Below are 23483 nucleotides of genomic sequence, written 5' to 3' on the forward strand. Positions count from 1 at the left end.
ATTGAATAAAAAGCCACATTTTCCAGACTTTTGTCCACCTGTGTTTTTAAGGTGTCTTCTCTGCATACTCAGTCCAAGGGAAGAGTAGCTGTTCTCGTCTGGGCTATTTTTCTGCTTAACATTTACCCATGTTAATGTGCTTCCTTACCCCTGTTAAAGTGTGCCTACTGGGGCACCTCTGCCTCTCAAACTAGATTCCCCCGGGTGCAAATACTTAAATACATGAAAGTATGCTATGACACACTCATACTGCAAAGGCACAATGTTTAAATTACCAGCAGTTGGGCAATAAATGGGACTATCAGATGTTTAGAACTAAAGATGTTTTGGGAGTTTAGGAGGCACTTAACAACATTTGAAATTCAAAATAAATCAGGTCTATGCAGTTTGCTGTAGCATTGTTTCTTATTCTAGCAGGAATAACTGAATTGTAGGCTACGTTTTGAGATATATAAAAATGTTTTCCCATATTGATTTAATTTATCTAATATTTTCATGTGAATAATTACGAAGAGTATTCTGTCAATGGACTTCTAGATCTATAGCTATATTATAATTTATATTGTGCGCTCCTTCTATGGTCATACTGCAATTATCTATTTCCCATTACACCCTAACACACTTGCTGCTGGGACATGTTAACAAACCTACAGTACATAGCTTTGAGAAATTCTGAATTATCCTGGTCAATGATTCATTGTTCTTTGGATTGGTAGGATTCATCTTTGTATTTATAATTTAGTGAAATGTAAAGGATACTTTCATAACTATTTTTAATTCAAATTTAACTTCAGTTCAGTTTTAGTTCTGTCCACTCGAGGGCGCCAATACAGTGTCGAGGCCATCAGCACATCCACTCTCACCCCCGAAGCACTGGAATGTAGTGCACTGACACTCTTTCTATTGTTTTTCATGCTTTGCACTTCTTGTACATATTCTCTTGTTTTTTTCCCCCCCTCTGAATTCCCGGCAGATCACGTTCCGCTTCCCTGCCGCCTGGCTGACAATGTTCGACGCAGTGCTTATTCTCATGCTGATCCCTCTTAAGGACAAAGTGGTGGACCCCATCCTCAAACGCAGAGGCCTGCTGCCCTCCTCCCTCAAGAGGATCGCAGTGGGGATGTTCTTCGTTATGTGTTCAGCTGTGGCGGCTGGTGAGTGGAGTACACTGAGTGCAACAGCTAACCCTTACTTATTCCGTGGCATGTCTAGAGAGACTTTAATTGTAGTTCATGATAGTAAATCTTCCATTTAAACCACCCAACATCCTCTTCAAGACACAGTTTCACCATTTCATTCTGTTCACTATGATATGTCCCACATTTAAAGTGTCACATGTTAGGGAAAAACCCAACTCCTTGATCTCGCATCTCTCTATGATCTGTGTTGCGGTTACTTATTCTGTGGGGGACATTACTGGTAGATGTCAGGACCAATGATGTGTATCAACCCTAGATGACTGACAGGGTGCGCTGTTTGAAGCCACTGCGCAGCCATTTTGCGCTCTCTTCCATTGTAAAAAAATATATTGGAAGCTATAGAAATGCATTTATTAATGCCTATTCATTTTTGACAAGTATATTCTATTAGACACCTTAATGCATGTTTAAAAAATTATATGGCGAACAGCGCGACTATAAGCTCAATGTTAAATTCAAATCTCCTTAATATCATATTTGAGCCAATATATTAAGTGAACTGAACATGAATATAAAACATAGTAAAAATATATGCTTTTATTATTTTTTTTATGTTACTTTCCCTACTACAACAAAGAAATATGTAAATGCGTGTAATTTTGTTCTTAACATTTTATTGAAATACTGCAGAATTCCATTAATTGCTATGGAGGACTGCTCCTTCTGGGAAATGCCAATACGGCACTGTCGTTGGCCATTACATAGCATCAGCAATCCAGGGTTTATACACATCGTTGGTCAGGATTCATGAGGCAAACAGGACGAGCAAGCCTATAGTGAAGATGTCATAATACCAGGCACTGTAGCAGGAAGATAAAAATAAATCGACAAGCCCCTCTGATTTTTCTTTTACCAGGCGAACAACATTTATGCTGCTAAAATTACACCGTCAAAAAACAGATGAGCGTGCTTTGTAATTATTTCTAAAAACAATACATGTATTACTAGTAAAAAAGTAACTAATGTGGTATATTGATTGATTACGTTTGTGACCTGAGTCTTTTAACCATAGTATCACAGAAGAAACAAAAATGTTCACCTGCCCCTTTAAAGGCGGGAGGTTACGTGGTAGTGTGACGCTGTTTGTGCCTGTGAGATTGAGTCTGACTAATAGAAGCGTTGTCTTCTCTTCCCTAGCTGTTGAAATTCAAACATAGAAAAACAACCTAGCTTGTGAACAAAACAATGTAAATAGTCAAACACAAGGACAAAGTCTCACTTCAGTAGGCATTAGTTTCAAGTAAATTAGACCAACTTTTATGCCTGTGTTCAGCGCTTCTAAAAATGAATATTTGACTCCATTCTTCACATGTGCACAGCCCCCAGCTAGGTAGTGTTGCAGCGTTAGGTAGAAAAGGCTATGTAGGATTCGTAGTTCTTTGACTTTGTACCATTTTTAATTTACCAGCTTTGAAACAAAACTGAGGAAATACTTTGAAAACAGCTACTGTAACATTTATTTTACATAACAATTTTTATTCACAAATGCGAGTACTATTGAGCCCTGTCCACCCGCTAATGTGGATGGTGAAATAGACATTTTACCCACCAATTCCAAAATCATCTCGCAGGTGTTAATTTTAGACCCTGCTTACCCTGAAAAACGATTGTAACCATTTCCCTGTTTGACCACTAGGTTTTATGGGTATTATGACTCATACTGTGGTACTCTGTTGCTTGGCTTTATTTTAGCAGTATGTGGATCATGTTTCAACATAGTTTAAGGAGGTAAAGGGCAGGCAGCCAGGGATCATTTCGCAAAAATCCTAAACATTCATAAGTCTTGCAATGCGTTTGGTTCTTAAAATGGTAAACGGTTTCCAAACAGAGCAAACGAAACAGGGAAGGGACCTACTTATTAATAGAAACTTGTTTTTGTTTGGAGTAAACGGCTTCTGTTGCATAACGGACTGTGGATTATATTTTGAAATAAAGTCTAATCAAATTCATTTGAATTGACAGTTTGACATTTCAATTTGGAATAAAATCTATATTTTTTATTTATTATTCTTTTCAGATTGAATAGCATATATTCAGGCAAAAACATTTTGAGTGAGACGAGCCTAAAGGCAGCGAAAATAGCTTTTCTCAAATCAGTGGCACGCTTGAGAACCAAATGCACATTTCATTTTATTTTTTGCTCCAGCATAATGAGTACTTTAAATGTGTTGGTGTCCACTATGACATTTGGGATATTGAATCCTGTCTTCACAGCTGAATGCTGTTAACAACCATTTGTAGAGGATAATTAATATCTAGTGTGGCGTAAAATATTTCATTTACAGTAGCATTAAACAACACCCTCACAAACACACTCCTGGTAGTCAATGCTTTGTTCTTGTAGTTATTACATTTATATTCTGCTGTATTTCTGTGTGATAGTGGATAGAGGGAAAGTGATCCAGAGGCTTTAGCTAGCTGGTACCCCGTGTGGGGATGTCATCAGAGCCTAATGAAAGCCCCAGAGAAACAGCCCCCCCTCGCCAGAGACAGAGCAGCTTGGCTGGATCCCACTCACTACTGCAGCATCGTCATTAATAAACCACAGCCAACCACAGGCACTCTGCAGGAGCATCTACTTACCAACTTTGTGTGTGCGTGTGTGCGTGTGTGCGTGCGTGTGTGTGTGCGTGTGTGTGTGTGTGTGTGCGTGCGTGCGTGTGTGTGTGCGTGCGTGTGTGTGTGTGCGTGCGTGTGTGCGTGCGTGTGTGCGTGCGTGTGTGCGCGCACACAAGGTATTGTAGGTAGGCAGGAAATATATTTATTTTAGCCTGTCTGATGAGACAGAACTTCAACAGCACCAGTAGAAAAAGTGTTTGTTTTGTTTGCCATTGTAAAGTTATATTAACCACTTTTAATTAGGCTATTCTTTGGACACAGTGCTGTCTAGATGCTCACTATGTCATTTATTATTGAGTATATACAGTGAGCTCAAAGTATTGGGACAGTGACAAATGGTTTGTTGGTCTGGCTCTGTACTCCAGCACTTTGGATTTGAAATGATACAATGACTGAGATTAAAGTGCAGAGTGTCTGCTTTAATTTAACAGTATTTTCATCCATATTGGGTGAACTGTTTATGTACAAAAAGTGCTGTAATTTCTAGTCTCCCCATTTTTAGGGGGCCAAAATTATTGGGACGAATTCAATATAATAAGTAGTCAAAAGTTTAGTATTATGTCCCATATTCATAGCATGCAATGATTACATCAAGCTTGTGACTTTATGGACTTGTTGGACGCTTTTTCTGTTTGTTTTGGTTGTGTTCGATTATTTTGTGCCCAATAGAATTTTGCTGTAATTTCTAAACGGTTCACCCGATACAGATGTGAATACCCTCAAATTAAAGCTGACAGTGTGCACTTTAACCTCATGATATTGTATCATTTCAAATCCAAAGTGCTGGAGTACGGAGCCAAAACAACACATTTGTCAATGTCCCACTACTTTTGGAGCTCACTGTATTTATTTCAGATGTTGGAAAGGCTTTTTTCCAGCCTTTTATTTACCATAAGAACATTTTAAAAGGAAATCGCATCACTTGAAAGTAGAGCGAAGAAAAAGCTTGAATATTTCAGAAACAATTTGGTTTATGGCAGCGCAGCATCGTCTACTGTGGCCATTGGTCACACAGAGGACATGGAAGTGGTGAATGCTGCACAACTCCTTTACTATACCCTGCATGTTCCCACCTCTTCATACTGCATCACTGTGGTCAGACAGTACTCCCACTGGCGTATCTATGAAATACTCTCTTTTAATGTATAAGGCAGCAAATCACAGAGACATTATAGTATATTCATTACTTTTGGAAACACTTTATGTCCTATACTTTTCATTGTCTGTAACATGCTATGTTCCCCTTCGGAAAGGGCTTTTAATTCTATTGAAGGTTGGTACTCTGTTACTCCTGCTAACCATTATATTAAAGAAGCCTTCGCCCTCTGCTTCCTTTAACTTTCTCCTAGTGTATAGATGGGGAACACTGTAGGATAACTGACCTCATGATGTAACTGTATAGGGAACACACACCATAGGACACAGACAGATGTGCAGCTGTGTATCAGCCATAGTGGTATCTGTTGCCCCGGGCACAGCTAGCATTAACACTGCCTTGCACACCTGCCATCCTCCGTTCACAGGGTTGGCATCTATCGCTATGCCGACCTGCTCTTGTTGAGTTGTGAACCACAATGCTGGCCCTCACCACATGGTGTGGGAAACATGCCAAAGAAGTTTTGACATTGAATTTAAGGCCAATGACATTGCATTTTTGTATCACTTTCAACAATCTGTTTAGCTAGTATTGAATATGTTCTATATTAGATGTCCAAAAGTAGCTCTAGTTTTATTTATTTTTACGCCCAGGGATAGGGCTCAAATGCCTTATATGATGTTAAAAAAGCAGTATATGTGTGCGTGTAAGAAGTTGCTCTGGGCCGGGCAGCAACCGCCTTGCCTTGGATGGACAAGCAGTATAATAGCCTAGATAGATTATAAGGCCCCATCCCCTCTCAAATACAGCATTAAGTGTGGGGCGACGATAGGAGTATGTCTCTGGGAGTTATCTAGAAATAGCTGCTGCTTCCATGATAATGGTTATCAAATAAAGCTTTTAGGAATCAGCAGCTGCAGATGACAACTGCTAGGGGTGTTATTGTTAAGTTGATGGCTCTCTCTTCCATTACAAACTTCTGTAATCACTGAGTGTGAGCGTGCAAATGTGATCTTAATGAAGCACAGGCTTTGATTTGACACTTAAGCCCTAATGGACTGTCAGATCCCCCTAACTCCTGCAACAGAATATGTTTGGTTGTGTGTGTCTCTTAATATAGAACGCTTAGGACTTTTAACAAGTATTCTGTTTTTCTGATGGTTGTATTTTGAGGGCAGGCATTTTTCGATCTGCCCTGTTTACGGTGTGAATGCATCTGCCATTTGTATTACTTGTTGGGGCTTGAGAAAGTGGTGCATCTCGGCAAAGAAAGTTTTTAAAAGCTGAATCAGCTAATATCAGCAAAGGATAGCCATTGCTTTCTTTCGTAGTGTTTTCTTTTCCCTCATTCGTTATGTAAAAGTATCTAAATATTTTAATAATCCATAATGGAGAGTTCCGAAAGACGGGAACACGGTTTTGTTTCCATCTGTGTCTTATATATATGCAGTGACATAATTCAAGCATCTCTAACTAAACACGTTTACCCCTACAGGTATACTGGAGACAAAACGGCTTGAGATCATCAAGTCTAATGGCACATTCGACCAGGTCTTTGGCGACGTCATCTACTACGCAGCAGATCTGCCTATATGGTGGCAGGTACCTCAGTATGTGCTCATTGGAATCAGCGAAATCTTTGCCAGCATCGCAGGTGAGTAGAAAGCTGTTCTGTTGCCCAGTGGATATATACCATTATAAAGAGATGCAGAGATCTGATAATGACGATGGTAATTGTCTAACAGATTTGGTTAACAATTCTAACTTGGTCTTGTAGTCAATACTAGATGGTAGATGGTTAGCATTCCTATCTTGATTACATCACTACCATTATCCGGTAGGCAATAATGGCAGGTTTTGTTAAAGGGCAAGTTGAAGTGCAGTAGTCAATGTAAAAGTAAAGTAGTCTTTAGCGTGCGTTGTGATGAATAGTCTTCCTCTCCTCCAGCCTTTGAACAACCTGACATTGATGTTTCCTCTGTTCATTCTTAAGACTCCAATCAATGGTTATTTTCTAAAACACAAAAACCCTTCCTCTGCATCCTTACATTTGTGTAGCAGCCGTTGTCTGAGCTATTGTTGAAATTGCTAGGTAAGGAGGGAGGGATCAATCAGTGGGGATTGATTTTGCCCAGGGCCTAAAATTAACACCCGCCAAATGCGGGTAGATTTTGGCATTAGCGGGTAAGATGACTTTCAACAGCCACGTTGGCAGGTGGTCGGGGCTCCACAGTGCGAGCATGTCACTCGCATTTGTGAATACAAATAGTCAACTATGATTACATTTTACAGTATACTGTAGCAAAATAAATTAGCAGTAGCTGTTTTCAAAGTTCTTCTGCTGTTTTTGTTTCGTAGATGATAAATGAATTGCACTAAGTCAAATAACTGTGAATCCGATAGCCTATCCCACCTCACGCTGCTACACTATCTGTCTGTCTGGGCCCAGTTTTTCTATGTTTGAGTTCCAACTGGTAGCATAGCTGTGGGAAGTAGGGTGCTAAGGGTGCTGCAGCCCCCCTGAGAAATCTGAATTACATTTTTTATTTTTATATATATATTATTTTAATTCACAAAGGTAGTGCACTGGGCCTTTACTAGTGTTAGCGGACTAATATAGACATCTTTAGCACCAGCAAAAACATTATTTTCCAGCATCTCTTCTGTATAATCAAGTACAGTATCTTGTAGGGTTCAATAGTTGTTGCCATGTCTCCTCCTCTGTGATTTGTCATTCTAATGAAATCCACAAATAACAAAACTCTGTCCTCAAACATTTACATGAAAATGTGCAAAGTTATGAGCAAAGACACAAATATTTTTTATCAAATGACATGGAAAACAACCCCTTTTTGTGCAGAATTAATTTATCATCCTTACAAACCCCTTAATGTAAATGTACATTACTATATTGTACATAGGCTGGTAATCTAGGTTTGTACTTGTAGACTTTCCATCACCATGGAGAAAAACTATGCACAATACAGTAATTGAGTTACATTGAGACATCAAGTGGTTTGTGATGATATGGCTCTGTTGGTAGAGCATGGTGCTTGCAAAGCTAGGATTGTGGGTTTAATTCCCATGGGGGACCAATACAAAAACATATGAAAATGTATGCACTCACTACTGTACATTTCTCTGGATATCAGCATCTACTAAAATGTAAAAGGAATGAAAAAGGAAGACCTTTTCAGTTTACCCGTAGAAATAAGTTGCATTTTGTTAAGTATTTCAAGAAACTGGAAAACCTATATCCAGCAAGTATTTTTATATTCCACAAGTATTATCAGATTAACTGTTTTGTACCGATAATTATCAGACTCAAGTTACAAATGCTGGTAAACACTCAAATACAAATGCATTTAGTTTTGAAAAATCAGCAGCGACCCCACCCCCAAACTACGTCCTGCGGCTATGACTGTTGGGTAGAGAAGACAACGCGGCTACTCGTCACTCAATCTCACAGGCATAGACATGATTCAAGTCGTGTCACCATGGTAACCTCCCGCCCTTAAAGGGGCAGGTGAAATTTTGTCTCATTTGTGATATTTTGTTAGACTTTGGTCACAAATGAAATTAAGCAATATACCACATTTACACTACCATTCAAAGTTTGGGATCAGTTAGAAATGTCCTTGTTTTTGAAAGAAGCACTTTTGTCTATTAAAATAACATCAAATTGATCAGAAATACAGTGTAGACATTGTTAATGTTGTAAATTACTATTGTAGTTGGAAACGGCTGATTTTTTTATGGAATATCTACATAGGCGTACAGAGGCCCATTATCAGCAACCATCACTCATGTGTTTTAATGGCACGTTGTGTTAACTAATCCAAGTTTATCATTTTAAAAGGCTAATTGATCATTTAGAAAACCATTTTGCAATTACTTTAGCACAGTTGAAAACAGTTGTTCTGATTTAAAGAAGCAATAAAACTGGCTGCCTTTAGTTGAGTATCTGGAGCATCAGCATTTGTGGGGGGGGGTTTACAGGCTCAAAATGGCCAGAAAAAATAACTTTCTTCTGCAACTTGTCAGTCTATTCTTGTTCTTAGAAATGAAGGCTATTTCTTGTGAGAAATTGCCAAGAAACTGAAGATATCGTACAAAATGTCTCGCATGGAATAGCCATCATTTCTCAGAACAAGAATAGATGGTCAAGATTCAGAAGAAAGGTATTTTTCTGGCCATGTTGAGCCTGTAATTGAACCCACAAATGCTGACGCTCCAGATACTCAACTAGTCTCTAAAGAAGGCCCGTTTGATTGCTTCTTTAATCAGAACAACAGTTTTCAGCTGTGCTAACATAATGGCAAAAGGGTTTTCTAATGATCAGTTAGCCTTTTTAAAACGATTAACTTAGATTAGCTAACACAACGTGCCATTGGAACACAGGAGTGATGGTTGCTGATCATGGCCCTCTATATGCCTACAATAGTCATTTACAACATTAAAAATGTCTACACTGTATTTCTGATAAATTTGATGTAATTTTAATGGACAAAAATGTTCTTTTCTTTCAAAAACAAGGACATTTCTAAATGGCCCCAAACTTTTGAACGGTAGTGTATATAAATGTTAGCAAAAATGTATAACCTGTTTTTGCTTTGTCACTATGGGGTATTGTGTGTAGGTTCATATGGGAGGGTGTGGGGGGGGGGGGGGGGGAGACAAGTTCATCCATGTTCGAATAAGGCTGTAACGTAACAGAATTGGGAGAAAGTCCTGGGGTCTGGAGACTTTCCGAGTGCACTGTATGTGGGCTCAGTGTGTGGGTGTGGCAAAGATCAAAGAAGATGCTACAATATGGATCTGTAGAGAATTATTATGCCAACAATCATATGTTTGAAAGTGAACCGAATTCACGCTGTTCTACTCAGAGAAAGTAAAGTTATGCTTTGAATCGTGGATATGAATTGTCAGTTGTGCAGATAATCCTTTGCATGCCAAATCTTTGTCATTCCTGTGTGTGGTGACACACTTGTCAACTGCAAAGCCTACAAGCACAAAATGACAGGCTAGGCTATTTCTTCTGCTTGCCCTTGATTGAACAACTGTTGCTCCTAGATAGATGTTGGCGTCGTCATTTCATTGTCATCACCGTAGCGATCGACTGAAGAACAGCTTTACTGTTGACTTAAGAACTTCTATTCACATGAGGAGCAAATCCTACAATCTGTCCTCCCTCATATCTTTGAAGGTTGAGGTATTGTTAGATGTAGATATTACATAAGCTGTCCATTTTGACTCTACAAGCAGAGTGCCATTGAAATCAATAGAATCCTACCTCATTATTTTCTTTCTATTTCTCCTGAAATCATGATAATTACCAGGCTCGGGCTTCAGTTTCGGACAGATATCAATTACCTGGATGACTGGGGTTGTTGACACCTCTCTTCGTGATTGCATCATCCTCTCATCTGTCTATTCGGTGCACTGCCATTGCAGTCACTTCGTCACCATATGTTTTTTTTTATTACATTGCATAGTTTCAAAAAACAAGTCCACAAGGTCTATTGTATCATATAAGAGGAATAATTTTTTTCCTAATTTTCTTCAACATGTCTTTCATACATAATCTCTATAATGTGTTAGTTATTGCTAGTTGTTTCTGGAGATTGTGTTTCTTCTCTTCCTTAGCCCAAAAATGGCATCTCCACAAAAGAGACCTTTAGTGACTCAGTGTTTAGTCTTTGTATTGTGCCTCGTGGGGTAGGCTGAAATGTAAGCCAGACGGCTGAGTGGTCTGCCAAAGCATTCAACACTGTCTTGAGTGAAGCCCCCGGCATCCAGTCATCCACTTTCTTCTGGCACCCATAGACTGACTCAGTCTAAAGAAGTAACTATGACTGTGTCATGGCCATAAGCTCTGTGGATCCCCTAGATGCTATTACAATGGCCAACCATGTTGGTTGTTGTGGAGGGATTGGTGTCAATGGCAGCTCTGCCACCTTATGGACCTTTGAAGCATTACTGCTTCCAACTTCAACTAGGACTAGTCCTAACCAGGGGAAAAAGACACTGTAGGTAGATGTTGTGTGGCTGAGGGCGGATGCAAAGACATTGCACAGATACAAAGAAAATGAACTAACCGGATTAAATCAATTGAACATGATTAAGTTATGTTTGGAACAGCGTACACATTGGTTTGCCCGAGGTGTCTATTAAAAAACCACTGGCAGTCACACTTTACTCCAATATCAGAATGCCCATGAAATTCAAATACAGACAGAAGAAAGCTGCGGGGAGCCCTAAAATAAACTTCCCCCACTGGGGATATCTTCAAGGAAAATTGGTTGACTGAATTGTGACATATGTCTGGAAAAACAGTTTCCCCTTGGTCTTATTCTGTTTGAATAAATCCTTTTAATACATCTAGGTTCCCACCTCCCCCACTACAATTCCTTCAGCCTCAGAGGGACTAGGGTAATTCTGTGCTTATACACCACCCGCAGTTCTCCTGCTTTCAGGCACTAAGAATATACGAAAACTTTGCAAAATGTTCCCCTCTGGGATTTTTAATTATGTATTGCTCTTTTGAAAATGTTAAAGGCTAATGTTATTTTCCAAGAAAGAAAAATCACCCCTGGAACACAGCCCTCGGGAGAAAGCTTAATAAAATATTTTTACTTTCTGGCTCCCTTTTGAATAATTCCGCCTCTTGGTGCAAGAAGGTCAGGCTGTTTTGTTTTGCGTATGGTTGGGAAGCGGACATCATTATTATTCCATCTCGACTCATTGTATCCACCTCCACATAGACAAGTAGGGGATTCATTGAAAATTGTCCTGCAAATACCACTTTTTCTCTACAGATCCCATTGTACTGCTGTGCATTGTCCTAGAAACCTCATGCATTCCCCCTATGATATGTAGGCTATTACAGCTTTTTTCATTTGCTGTGAAAAGGTTACCCGAGGATACAAATAAATGTTTTCAGGTGGAAACAAATGGAAAGGTCAGGTATGTTGTGGCAGAGCGTTTGACAGTGTAATAAAGTTTTCACCCCACATTATTTTTTTCTATTAGTAACGTTTATTTTGTTTCTGTCCTCCCTCTGTATCGTAACAAGCTACGTTAGTCCCAGTCCAGGTAACTGTGAGAGGAGTCATGTATCGTAACAAGCTACGTTAGTCCCAGTCCAGGTAACTGTGAGAGGAGTCATGTGTCGCAACAAGCTACGTTAGTCCCAGTCCAGGTAACTGTGAGAGGAGTCATGTGTCGCAACAAGCTACGTTAGTCCCAGTCCAGGTAACTGTGAGAGGAGTCATGTGTCGCAACAAGCTACGTTAGTCCCAGTCCAGGTAACTGTGAGAGGAGTCATGTGTCGCAACAAGCTACGTTAGTCCCAGTCCAGGTAACTGTGAGAGGAGTCATGTGTCGCAACAAGCTACGTTAGTCCCAGTCCAGGTAACTGTGAGAGGAGTCATGTGTCGCATGCATTTTTTGGTAATTTTTCCCACAGAGGAAGGTGTAAAAAGGCATTCTTAAAACCCTATCAGGTTCTGAGACTCAAACTCAAAAAATCAAAAATCGACTTCTCATTTATCTGACTTTCATTTATTTGCATGTCCAGCCCTTATTTAGCATCACAATGAAGTATTTTACCATTTTATTTTCAGGACAACCAGAGCTATAAGTAGAACACAAAACCATTTTATTTTCAGGACAACCAGAGCTATAAGTAGAACACAAAACCATTTTATTTTCAGGACAACCAGAGCTATAAGTAGAACACAAAACCATTTTATTTTCAGGACAACCAGAGCTATAAGTAGAACACAAAACCATTTTATTTTCAGGACAACCAGAGCTATAAGTAGAACACAAAACCATTTTATTTTCAGGACAACCAGAGCTATAAGTAGAACACAAAACCATTTTATTTTCAGGACAACCAGAGCTATAAGTAGAACACAAAACCATTTTATTTTCAGGACAACCAGAGCTATAAGTAGAACACAAAACCATTTTGACACAAACGTTTGCGTTCATTAGTCGTACTAACAAAAAAAAGTTAAATTTTTGCTCACTGGGAAGTTAATATCCAACTAGTCAGAGACAAATGTGTGGCATTTGGAGTTTGACAGCCACTATGAGCTTCTTAATGTATTATAGACACTATGTCCTGTGATTTCCTATAGTCTATGTGGAAGAACCATTTACCTTCTAACGACTTGTGTGGCTTTTGTCAAAACATTTTACACTTACATGTTCCTGTGAGTCTCAGCTTTTCATAGATAGCTTTTAACAATTTGCACTCTACAGACGTCTTTGTCTCAGCTCTAGCTCAGCCTCCGTTAATCACACAGACTAATGGTTAATATCTACGGATGAAGAAGAAAGACTAATCCAATGGTAGATAAACGCGCCAATGTTAGTGGGACTCATTGGGTAACAGAGGCTCCCTAATCTCTCCTGACAGCTGCAGTCATAGGACCTCATTTGAAAAATCACAGGTTTGACGCGGCATTAAATTATCAATGTCAGCTAGCAGGCAGGCAACTCTCATGGCAAAATGAAAAACTATTTGATCCCCCCCCCCCCCCCCCCCCCCCCCCCCCTCAATCCCCTCGTCTGTCTCACGACACAAAATATTGAGGGACTTTTCCAGAAACAATAGCAGCTGAGTAGGTGCTTCAGACTGGTAGCCTGCTGGGGGGGGGAGAATAGCTTTACGTTTCACTGATATTTAGCAGTCAAACAATGCTGCAGTGGGCCAAAGCCTCTATCTCATGTATATACATTTGTCAAGTTGTTATGGATGAAAGGCCTGTTATTCTAATATAAATCTTATCTCTAAATTGGAGCTCTACAGTGATTCATTGGAGTTGATTCCGTAGTGATTGTCCCTTGGCTACTGTGTCAAGGTGGGACCCGTGGGTAATGAGTCATACTCACTGTGACACACAGTCTGCTGCTGACCACTATACTACAGCCACATTCACACATGGCCAATGGGCTGTCCTCTGCCAAAGTCATTGAAAAACACTTTGAACTGTTCATCACCCCCAGCCAGGGTACAGATATGGATGTTGTTTGCCCAGAGTCTAGAAATGTGTTTGGATCAATGTTAGCATCAGTCAATGTTTACTCTGTATGGCCAGATGTACTGCATGAGGGTTGACTTGTTAGTATTTATAGTTTATTAGATGAGTTAAGTGTCTCTGTCTCCTCTTCCAGGTCTGGAGTTTGCCTACTTAGCTGCCCCCAGGTCCATGCAGAGTGCCATCATGGGGCTGTTCTTCTTCTTCTCTGGGATTGGCTCCTTCGTGGGTTCCGGCCTACTGTCCATAGTCTCCCTCAAGGGGATTGGCTGGATGTCCTCCCACAAGGATTTTGGTAAGAGAGCAAACCCACAGCCAATACAAGCTGTTAAAGCAGGTTCTTATGAAACAATGTTCATTACTCACGTTAGAGGAGGTGGACAGGCTCTTCAGAGAGAAGCAATGTGATTGAGAATGATGGTGCATTGTATCGACTCAGCCTGCATAATGATCTGTATACGAACTCTAGGGAAACCTGTCCGCGCAATGGGCCTTAAACATCGCCTCTGAACTGCCATCAACACACTGGTCATTGATCTTTATGAACACAGTTTTCCGGGAATGATGAAAACTATGATATTATGCTTCTCATGCTCAATGTCTTGCGTTTTTATAGATGTTACTGTAAAATTGATTTGACAGAACATCAGCAGTGTGACAAATTACTGTTGTCCTCATATAGCAGAACACCGTATTGGCACTTGGATTACTTCAGCAGGATTTAGTCTCACAACGTCAACATAAATGCATTTCCTGGGGGACAAGAACTTTCATGTCTCGTCCTGATTTTAAAATCTACTCAAGGAGTTAGTAAATTAGTTGATCCGAAGAAGAAAAAATGACCTGGTTCAATTCCCTTGTTTTAACAGCGTTTTCTGTCATAAATAGAGATGTCAGACTAACAACAAAAGGTTTGTGTAACTCTGTCGTAGTGATAGAATAAATGGCATGGCGCTGGCAGCAAATGGATGTGTTCCCTGGTGAGAGGAGCCTCCTGGCCCAAATGCACCTTCCTGGGAGTGTGCGGTAAATAAGACCACACTGTAAATTGTTTACCCATAAACACCTAATAGCTCATTAATACAGTGTGCCGACAGGTTGGGAGGTATTTTTGATGATGTAAGCACTTGGAGATGCTTGGCATGGCTTCCCAAATCCATCCCTCGCTTCCCTAGGGGCCGTTTGTTTAGTAAGCATCATTTGATTGTTAAACGAGACCCCAGTTTGCCTGCAAGCTTTCTTTCTCTCGCTCTCTCTCCTTTTTGAAAAAGTCATTTAAAGAGAGACCGGACAGCATAAGGTGGTCAATCAAAGCTTTAGCCTCAAAGCCTGTCAGAAATCAGTTTGTTGTGCTGTTGTCTTTTCCACTTACTTTGCTGGGCTTTACCGGTCTCTACCCTCCCCCCCACACTCCTGTGACTCAGCGCTCTCATTTACATGGCTGAGGGATGTGTGAGGCGGAGTGAAGCATGGATTACTCAGCTCACCAAGCTCATGTTTAGAGTGGTGCAGGCTTGGGGACAGACACCCAATATTAATCACAGGCTGGGGGCCTGATTACACAGCCCACTCCTCTTAAGTAAAGCTGCCACTTGGGCAGACTAGAGAGCTGGCAAGCTAGCTAGCCACCTCCTTGGCATGCTGGAGGCTACTACTCACCTCTCTGTCGCACTACACCACCTCCTTCTCTGTCGCACTACACCACCTCCTTCTCTGTCGCACTACACCACCACCTTCTCTGTCGCACTACACCACCTCCTTCTCTGTCGCACTACACCACCTCCTTCTCTGTCGCACTACACCACCTCCTTCTCTGTCGCACTACACCACCTCCTTCTCTGTCGCACTACACCACCTCCTCTCTTCTAATCCACACAAACTAGCAGCAGACATGCACAGGTAGAGAAGCAACGTTAGATACATTGATACAGACAAAATCTGTCCAAATGTAAAAGCATATGCTTTTGGTAACTAGTATTTGTATTATGTATTCGACTTGGTGACGCCACATACTGTATGACTGGTCATTATCACATTCCTTTATGTGGTCCTAGAAAAGGCAGCCATCGTCTCCTCTGACGGAGACTGAAATGTGCTCAGTTAACCCAACGGGTAAAGTCAACGAAAGGTCAACCTTCTGCCTTTGCTTGTACATCTACAGATGGTTTATTCTGCTGAAACGGGTGCTCCTTTCAGTTGTTGCCCAATGTATTTATTCATACATCATTGACTTTTAGGAACACAGATGCGTGATGCTCTGAGTATGTAGCTGCAGTCAAGACCAGGAAATGGCCTTTTTATTTTTATTGTACCGCGTTCAAGTCCTGACTGATCCAGGATCAGATGTCTGGGGATTTTGGACATTCACAGTTTGGGTTGAGACCCTCATATCCTGCTCACAGACCATTGGGTGACGCTTAGTGAAATGTGTTTTAGTGGGGGAGCAAAGGTTCCAGAAAATGAGAAATTCTCAGAGCTATTCATCTTTCAAGAACTCTTGAGATTACAGCTACAGTATCTGGTATTCTTAATAATATGATACACTATGTATGTGGACAACTATTCGTCAAACATTTCACTCCAAAATCCTGGGCATTAATATGGAGTTGGTCCTCCCTTTGCTGCTATAACAGCCTTTCACTCTTCTGGGAAGGCTTTCGACTAGATGTTGGAACATTGCTGCAGGGACTTGCTTCCATTCAGCCACAAGCATTAGTGAGGTTGGGCACTGATGTTGGGGGATTAGGCCTGGCTCGCAGTCAGCGTTCCAATTCATCCCAAAGGTGTTTGATGGGGTTGAGGTCAGGGCTCTGTGCAGGCCAGTCAAGTTCTTACTCTACTGATCTCGATAAACCATTTCTGTATGGACCTCGCTTTTGTGATCAGGGGCATTGTCATGCTGAAACAGGAAAGGGCCTTTCCAACTGTTGCCACACGGTTGGAAATACAGAATTGTCTTGAATGTCATTGTATGCTGTAGCGTTTACATTTCCTTTCACTGGAATTAAGGGGCCTAGCCCAAACCATGAAAAACAGCACCCAAACCATTATTCCACCTCCACCACATTTTTACAGTTGGGACTATGCATTCGGGTAGGTACAGTGGTTCCTCCTTTAAAAGTTGCAGTGTACTGCAGCGCAGCTTGTATGGTGCCACAGAATTCTATGGCACGTTATTTAAGTGTGAACCACTGGTACCATTAATGCTAGTTAGTGCTAGTTTGACCACCAGAGGGAATCTTTGAGAAGCATTTGGTAGCCTTTTAATAATGGCTGTACTAGAGATTGCGGGCACGCGGGAGAACGGGGTTCAATTCCCCGACGGGGAGGAAGGAGTAGGCTGTCCTTGTAAATAAGAATTTGTTCTTGACTGATTCCATGTGTTATTTCATAGTTGTGATATCTTCACTATTATTATTATACAATGTAGAAAATAAAGAAATGCCCTGGAATAAGTAGGTGTGTCCAAACTTTTGACTGGTATTTGCTTAATTAATTTGCTTAATATTATGGTGTTTCTATTCCAAGTTAAACGAAAAACCCTCTGGGTTTCAGTTAGGATAGAACGGAAAATATGGCGCTGTACAACGTGACAATCAGGAATACAGTACTGGTCTATTTAGCTAAAGAATCCAGTGTCCTGCGGGCATGCGGGAGACCGGAGTTCATTTCCCGACAGCGAGGAAGGAGTAGGCTGTCCTTGTAAATACAAATTTGTTCTTAACTGACTTCCCTAGTTAAATAAAGGTTATACTATGAGCATAATTTAAACACCCTCATTTTCTAATTCTAGTCTAACTAATACCCAAACAGAGATTTTAATGGAAATAAAAATCTAATTGATTTTATCAAGACCAGTCCCCATGCTTGTCTCAGAGCAGTGCGAAACAGTGCTAAAATAGTTGTAGGCTATTGCTTCAAATCCTATTGCTTCTAACTTCAATATGCTCTTTAAATAAATAAGACCTACACCACTTTTAACAGCACATTACTCAACACTAGTGAGACTCATGTTGCCTACGGTAGGCCTACAGTATATCGAAAAACATGACGTGACTCTCCGCCAATAATTACATAGAGGATTGGAGGATATTTCTGTAATTCAGTGATATTTATTCCTATAGTAATTGGTTATGGATCCATAACTAAATAAACATTGCCATTTTGAAAGAGTATTTTTATCATTTTATTAATGAAAGCATAAAGATGCCATTATTAGTTACGTTGTTTTAGTTTGAACCTGCAGACTGGCACTAAGAACAGAATAGCGGCAACGTTTCCCTAGTCGGCGCCATTATTAGTGCAATAACCCATAAAGTGTTGCCAGTATGGCGGGGTGGGGGTCCACCCCTTCCCCCTTCCTCCTCCTCCCTTCCCCATGGGATAGGTCGGTCTTCTATGCACAGCTCTGTGCGGTCCACATTTTTTTTCTGCGGTCTTGGATGATTTCTTTTGATTTTCCCATGATGTCAGGCAAAGAGGCAATGAGTTTGAAGGTAGATGAAGGTGGATGAAATACATCCACAGGTACACCTCCAATTGACTCAAATGATGTCAATTAGCCTATCAGAAGCTTCTAAAGCCATGGCATAATTTTCCTAGCTGTTTAAAGGCACAGTCAACTTCTGACCCACTGGAATTGGGAATCAGTGAATTATAAGTGAAATAATCTGTCTGTAAACAATTGTTGGAAAAATTACTTGTCATGCGCAAAGTAGATGTCCTAACCGACTTGCCAAAACTATAATTTGTGGAGTGGTTGAAAAACGAGTTTAAATGACTCCAACCTAAGTGTATGTATACTTCCGAATTCAACTGTACATGTACTGTACATGTAAATACTACAGCAAAATGTCTCCCTATGAAAGGAAAAAAAGTTTTTTTTTAATGCTGTAAATGCCATCTGATCAACTCCCAATAACTTTAAATTTAACAATGAATCTAACAGCAGAAGCCTGTTTCCTTTAATGGTGTCAAAGTTCTGCATAGTGATTTCTCTATAGATAAGCTAATAATGGTATTGATAGATACAATTATCAATGTATTTACAATTACCGATACTCATGATTGCTCTACTGAATCTTTTTCGTCTAGTCAAGCCAGAAGTTTTGCAGCAGAATATGTTCAGGCTCAGTTGAAAACATAACCTGCATTGATTCCCTTCACTAAATTCATTTTGTACCAGATAATGGTATTGAATGCCTTGAAGTGTGAAACTGTTGGAACATTTGCATTGAGAGCTTAAATGTATTGATCATTTTCAAAAACCTAAATTGATATTGACGTGCTCCATCTCTGCACAACATGACTTGCTCAAATACAGTACAACAGCCCAGCCATACAGTGGCATGGTTATTGCCACACACACTGTAAAAAAGACCCTTCAGCTATGACTGATGACCATCTCAGGGGTCTGTGGTGTTGTTGTTATTATTATTATTGCATAATGAACTCATCGTGGTGGCTAGAATCCTATTCGGAGGCAAACGGACACGTAAGTTCCCTTCAGCGTCCCAACTCTGGGTAGCGCTGCGTTCCTCCTACATATCGATTGAGTTGCACTTTTCCCTCCCCTACTCAGCATTTGGCTGTTTTAAATACTTGTAAAATATTCATGTGGTTCGTTAATGGTTTATACATGTTTTTTCTTTTGCTGCCGTAATTACCACACTTTTGAAAGTGCTTAGCAGCCAAGTGGGCTCTGGGGGGCAGGCAGACTAATGAAATTCGGTAAGTACCATTACAAAAAATGTAAACTTTGCGCAATTTTTCAAACACACCCCATAAACATGTTTTTCGCTAATCAGTCGTCCCCTGATATTCCCCCGGAGCCAGTTATATAACTTATTCTCCAGTGATGTTTATTGAATCTATAAAATACTACACAATTAAGGTCAATGAATGGGGTGCTCTTTCACCTCAACATGGATTTATTCTGCTGCAAGGATATGCATATTCTTGGTACCATTTGAAAGGAAACACTTTGAAGTTTGTGGAAATGTGAATTGAATGTAGGAGAATATAACACAATAGGTCTGGTTGAAGAAAATAGAAAGAAAAAAACAACCAGTCTTTTTCTACCACCATCTTTGAAATGCAAGAGAAATAATTCCGATAGTGTCCACAAGATGGGAGCAGTGTATGTGCAAAGTTTCAGATGGATAACTTGAAGAATGACTGACCGACAAGATTTTTAGTGTGAAGTACCCAGAGACATTTGGGCAAATCGTGAGGGAGACATTCACATTCATATTACATTTTTCTGCAAGAATATCGTCAAATCTGTACACTTCGACTTTTGATTTAACTTTCCAAGTATTAGTAGCCATATTATATGTTCAACATTTGCAAAACAACCAGTTTTCATAAACTCATAACTCTGAATATCCTTACATTTTTTGTCCAAAATGAAAAGGTATGCTGTCGTGCAAGGTTAGCACCTACATTTTACCACATGTACATTAACTCCTGATACTCCCGTAAAGCATTGGCTATCTAGCTAGCTTTGTTTGACCCTGATTTGACAACGATACAGCCGTTCAAGTGATGACGTGCCATGAAGGCGGCGCTCTCTGACCAAATATGGTGTCCTACAGGATGTATTACACCCCTAGGGAAGTCTTATCACCTTCTAGGATCTCTTGAGGAATAGATAGGAACGTGATTTGACTCGTTCAAACAGGGTTTAGGGACAGATTCCTTTCTTTGCAAATTGAACGAGTGGTAATACAAAATCGATCGTGTGTGCTATATGAACCTTTTTTTAGGATATGAAAAAGGATTTTATCTAACAAAATGACACGTCATGTTATCTCTAGGACCCTTTGGATGATAAATCAAAGCAATATTTCAGAATGTAAGTACACATTTAACCTTCAGAGGTGAATTTTCAAACCTATCGTGTTGAAGAAGTGGTTTGTTGTTAGGAGCTCTCAAACAATAGCATGGCATTTTTTATCAGTAATAGCTACTGTAAATTGGAGAGTGCAGTTATATTAACAATAATTTAAGCTTTCAGCCGATATAAGACACTTATATGTACCAACGTGTTGTTTCTCTAAAATCTGCGATCTTGACAACGTGCTGAATGATTTACAACTGTCCCATTGACGGAACGCCGATCCTTAAGTTAAGGTCAATGAATGGGGTGTTCTTTCCCCTCAACATGTATTTATTCAGCTGCAGTTCTGCCTTGGCCTCTGCTCTCCCAGTCCCCTTAACTTCTCTAGGGTAGGGGGCAGCATTTGGAATTTTGGATGAAAAGCGTGCCCAAATTAAACTGCCTTCTACTCAGGCCCAGAAGATAGGATATGCATATAATTAGATTTGGATAGAAAACACTCTAAAGTTTCCAAAACTGTTAAAATAATGTCTGTGGGTATAACAGAACTGATTTGGCAGGCAAAAACCAGAGAAAAATCCATTCAGTAAGTAGGATTTATTTTTGTTGTTGTAGTATTCTATTCAATGCCATTACAGTATCCATTGACTTAGGACTCAAATTGCAGTTCCTATGCCTTCCAGTAGATGTCAACAGTCTTTAGAAATTGTATCAGGCTTGTATTCTGAAAAATGAGGGAGTAAGAGCAGTCTGAATGAGTGGACCCTGCCGTGTCAGAGGTTTTTCATGCGCACGACCGTTACCTTTTAACGTCGTTATTGTCCTGTTTAAATGTTATCGATTATTTAGGCTAAAAACAATCTATAAACATCGTTTGACATGTTTCTATGAACTTTATGGATACAATTTGGATTTTGTGTCTGCTTGTTGTGACTGCGTTTGAGCCTGTGGATTACTGAAGAAAACGCGCAAACAAAACTTGGTTTTCGGATATAAAGAGCGACTTTATCGAACAAAAGGAACATTTATTGAATAAATGAATGTCTTCTGAGTGCAACCATATTAAGATCATCAAAGGTAAGTGATTACTTTTATCTCTATTTCTGACTTGTGTAACTCTTCTACTTGGCTGGTTACTGTTTGTAATGATTTGTCTGCTGGGCTATGTTCTCAAATAATCGTAAGGTATGCTTTCGCCGTAAAGCATTTTTGAAATCTGACACTGTGGTTGGATTCACAAGAAGTTAATCTTTAAACCTATGTAAAATAGTTATATTTTCTGAATTTTTATAATGAGTATTTCTGTATTTGAATTTGGCGCTCCGCAATCTCACTTGGTTTTGGCCAGGTGGGACGCTAGCGTCCCACATACCCTAGAGACGTTACAGCCATCAACCATGTTTAATTAAAGCTGTGCTTTCAGACTCTGAGTGTCAGCTATCGATTTGAAATACAAGCCGCAGACTCTCTGCCAGTATACCCATACCCCCTGTGCTAACCTTCTGTGCACACTGTTTTATTCCCTATGAATTATTCAACATTACGTCAGAATCTATTCTTTGGTGTTTTACTTACATTTTAAACATGTCCCAGCTTGAGTGAGGTGGGGAGCATCAACGAACAAGGCCTGAGATGGAAAAAGATTTAGTGTTTGGCTCCTCCATGCTATTTCTACACTGATACACTGGTGGAGCTTTACCTATTGTAGAATCACAAAATGACTGTCGCCAGTATAATCAGGAGAGAAATTTCCTGTCCTTTTGAATGTTAGATTAAATGTTTTCAATTAGTGAAATTACATTCACATAGATGGGCAGCGCTGTTCAATCGTATGTCATTTCTAACTACATGGTTTAAGGTCCAATGCAGCCGCTTTTATCTCTATCAAATCATTTCTGCATAACAATTAAGTACCTTACTGTGATTTGTTTTCAGTAAAGATGGTCAAAAAGAAACAAAGAGCTTCTTAGCCAAGAGAAATTTCTCATGGAAGAATTTTACTAGGACTGTCTGGGAGTTGTCTGAGGTGGAGAGTGGAAAACTGAAAATGTGCAGTTATTGGCAGAGGTTTGGAACAGCCGTCAAATGAATAGCTGTGATTTGCATTAGAAGTGCTTCTGGCTGAACAGCAAGGCCAGTAAACCAGACTGCCAGGGGTGGAAAGCTTCTCTAATGCCAACAAAATTGTCAGACAATGTTCCGTTTTTAAGTTTCAAAATGGAGGATTTACTGCAGCTGTCGGCTTTTCCCTTCATGTCAAACTATAGCGGGGGAAAAACAAGATTTTGTTTAGAAATCCCCTCCAGTGTTTGTTTGAATAGGGACAACTAATTAGCAGTGCCAACATTCAGAAGTAAAGACTGCAATAGCTGGGTGCAAATATAAACCTCGGGAAGAGGCTTCTTAGTAATGATCCACTGCTGAAACTGGAGCCTGGTGATATTTAACTGAGAAAGAAGGGTGCCAATTTATCTTATTAAGACCGAAGGGTAATATTGTCTTAGACAATTTGAATTCTATACTACTACAGATACAAGATGGTGATATGGTTTGCATAGGGTTGCTGACCAGTCGGTTTGTACTGAAAATTGTCACATTTTCTATGACATGCTGTGCCAGTGTCTCCAATACACATACACACACACACACACACACACACACAGCTTCTATTTCAATCC

The 23483-nt window shown here is 40.0% G+C and overlaps 1 protein-coding gene across 1 annotated transcript in view; it reads left to right on the forward strand.

The window, feature by feature from the left end:
- LOC110525590 (solute carrier family 15 member 4) overlaps positions 1–23483 on the forward strand; it is a 46748-nt gene that overhangs the window by 19630 nt on the left and 3635 nt on the right. The window contains exons 6-8 of the mRNA XM_021605838.2: positions 974–1154; positions 6410–6568; positions 14101–14259. Coding sequence (XP_021461513.1) covers positions 974–1154; positions 6410–6568; positions 14101–14259 — 499 coding nt within the window. The remainder of the gene's footprint in view (positions 1–973; positions 1155–6409; positions 6569–14100; positions 14260–23483) is intronic.

Source organism: Oncorhynchus mykiss, chromosome 6 (genome assembly GCF_013265735.2).
Source record: "Oncorhynchus mykiss isolate Arlee chromosome 6, USDA_OmykA_1.1, whole genome shotgun sequence".
Classification (NCBI taxonomy): Eukaryota; Metazoa; Chordata; class Actinopteri; order Salmoniformes; family Salmonidae; genus Oncorhynchus; species Oncorhynchus mykiss.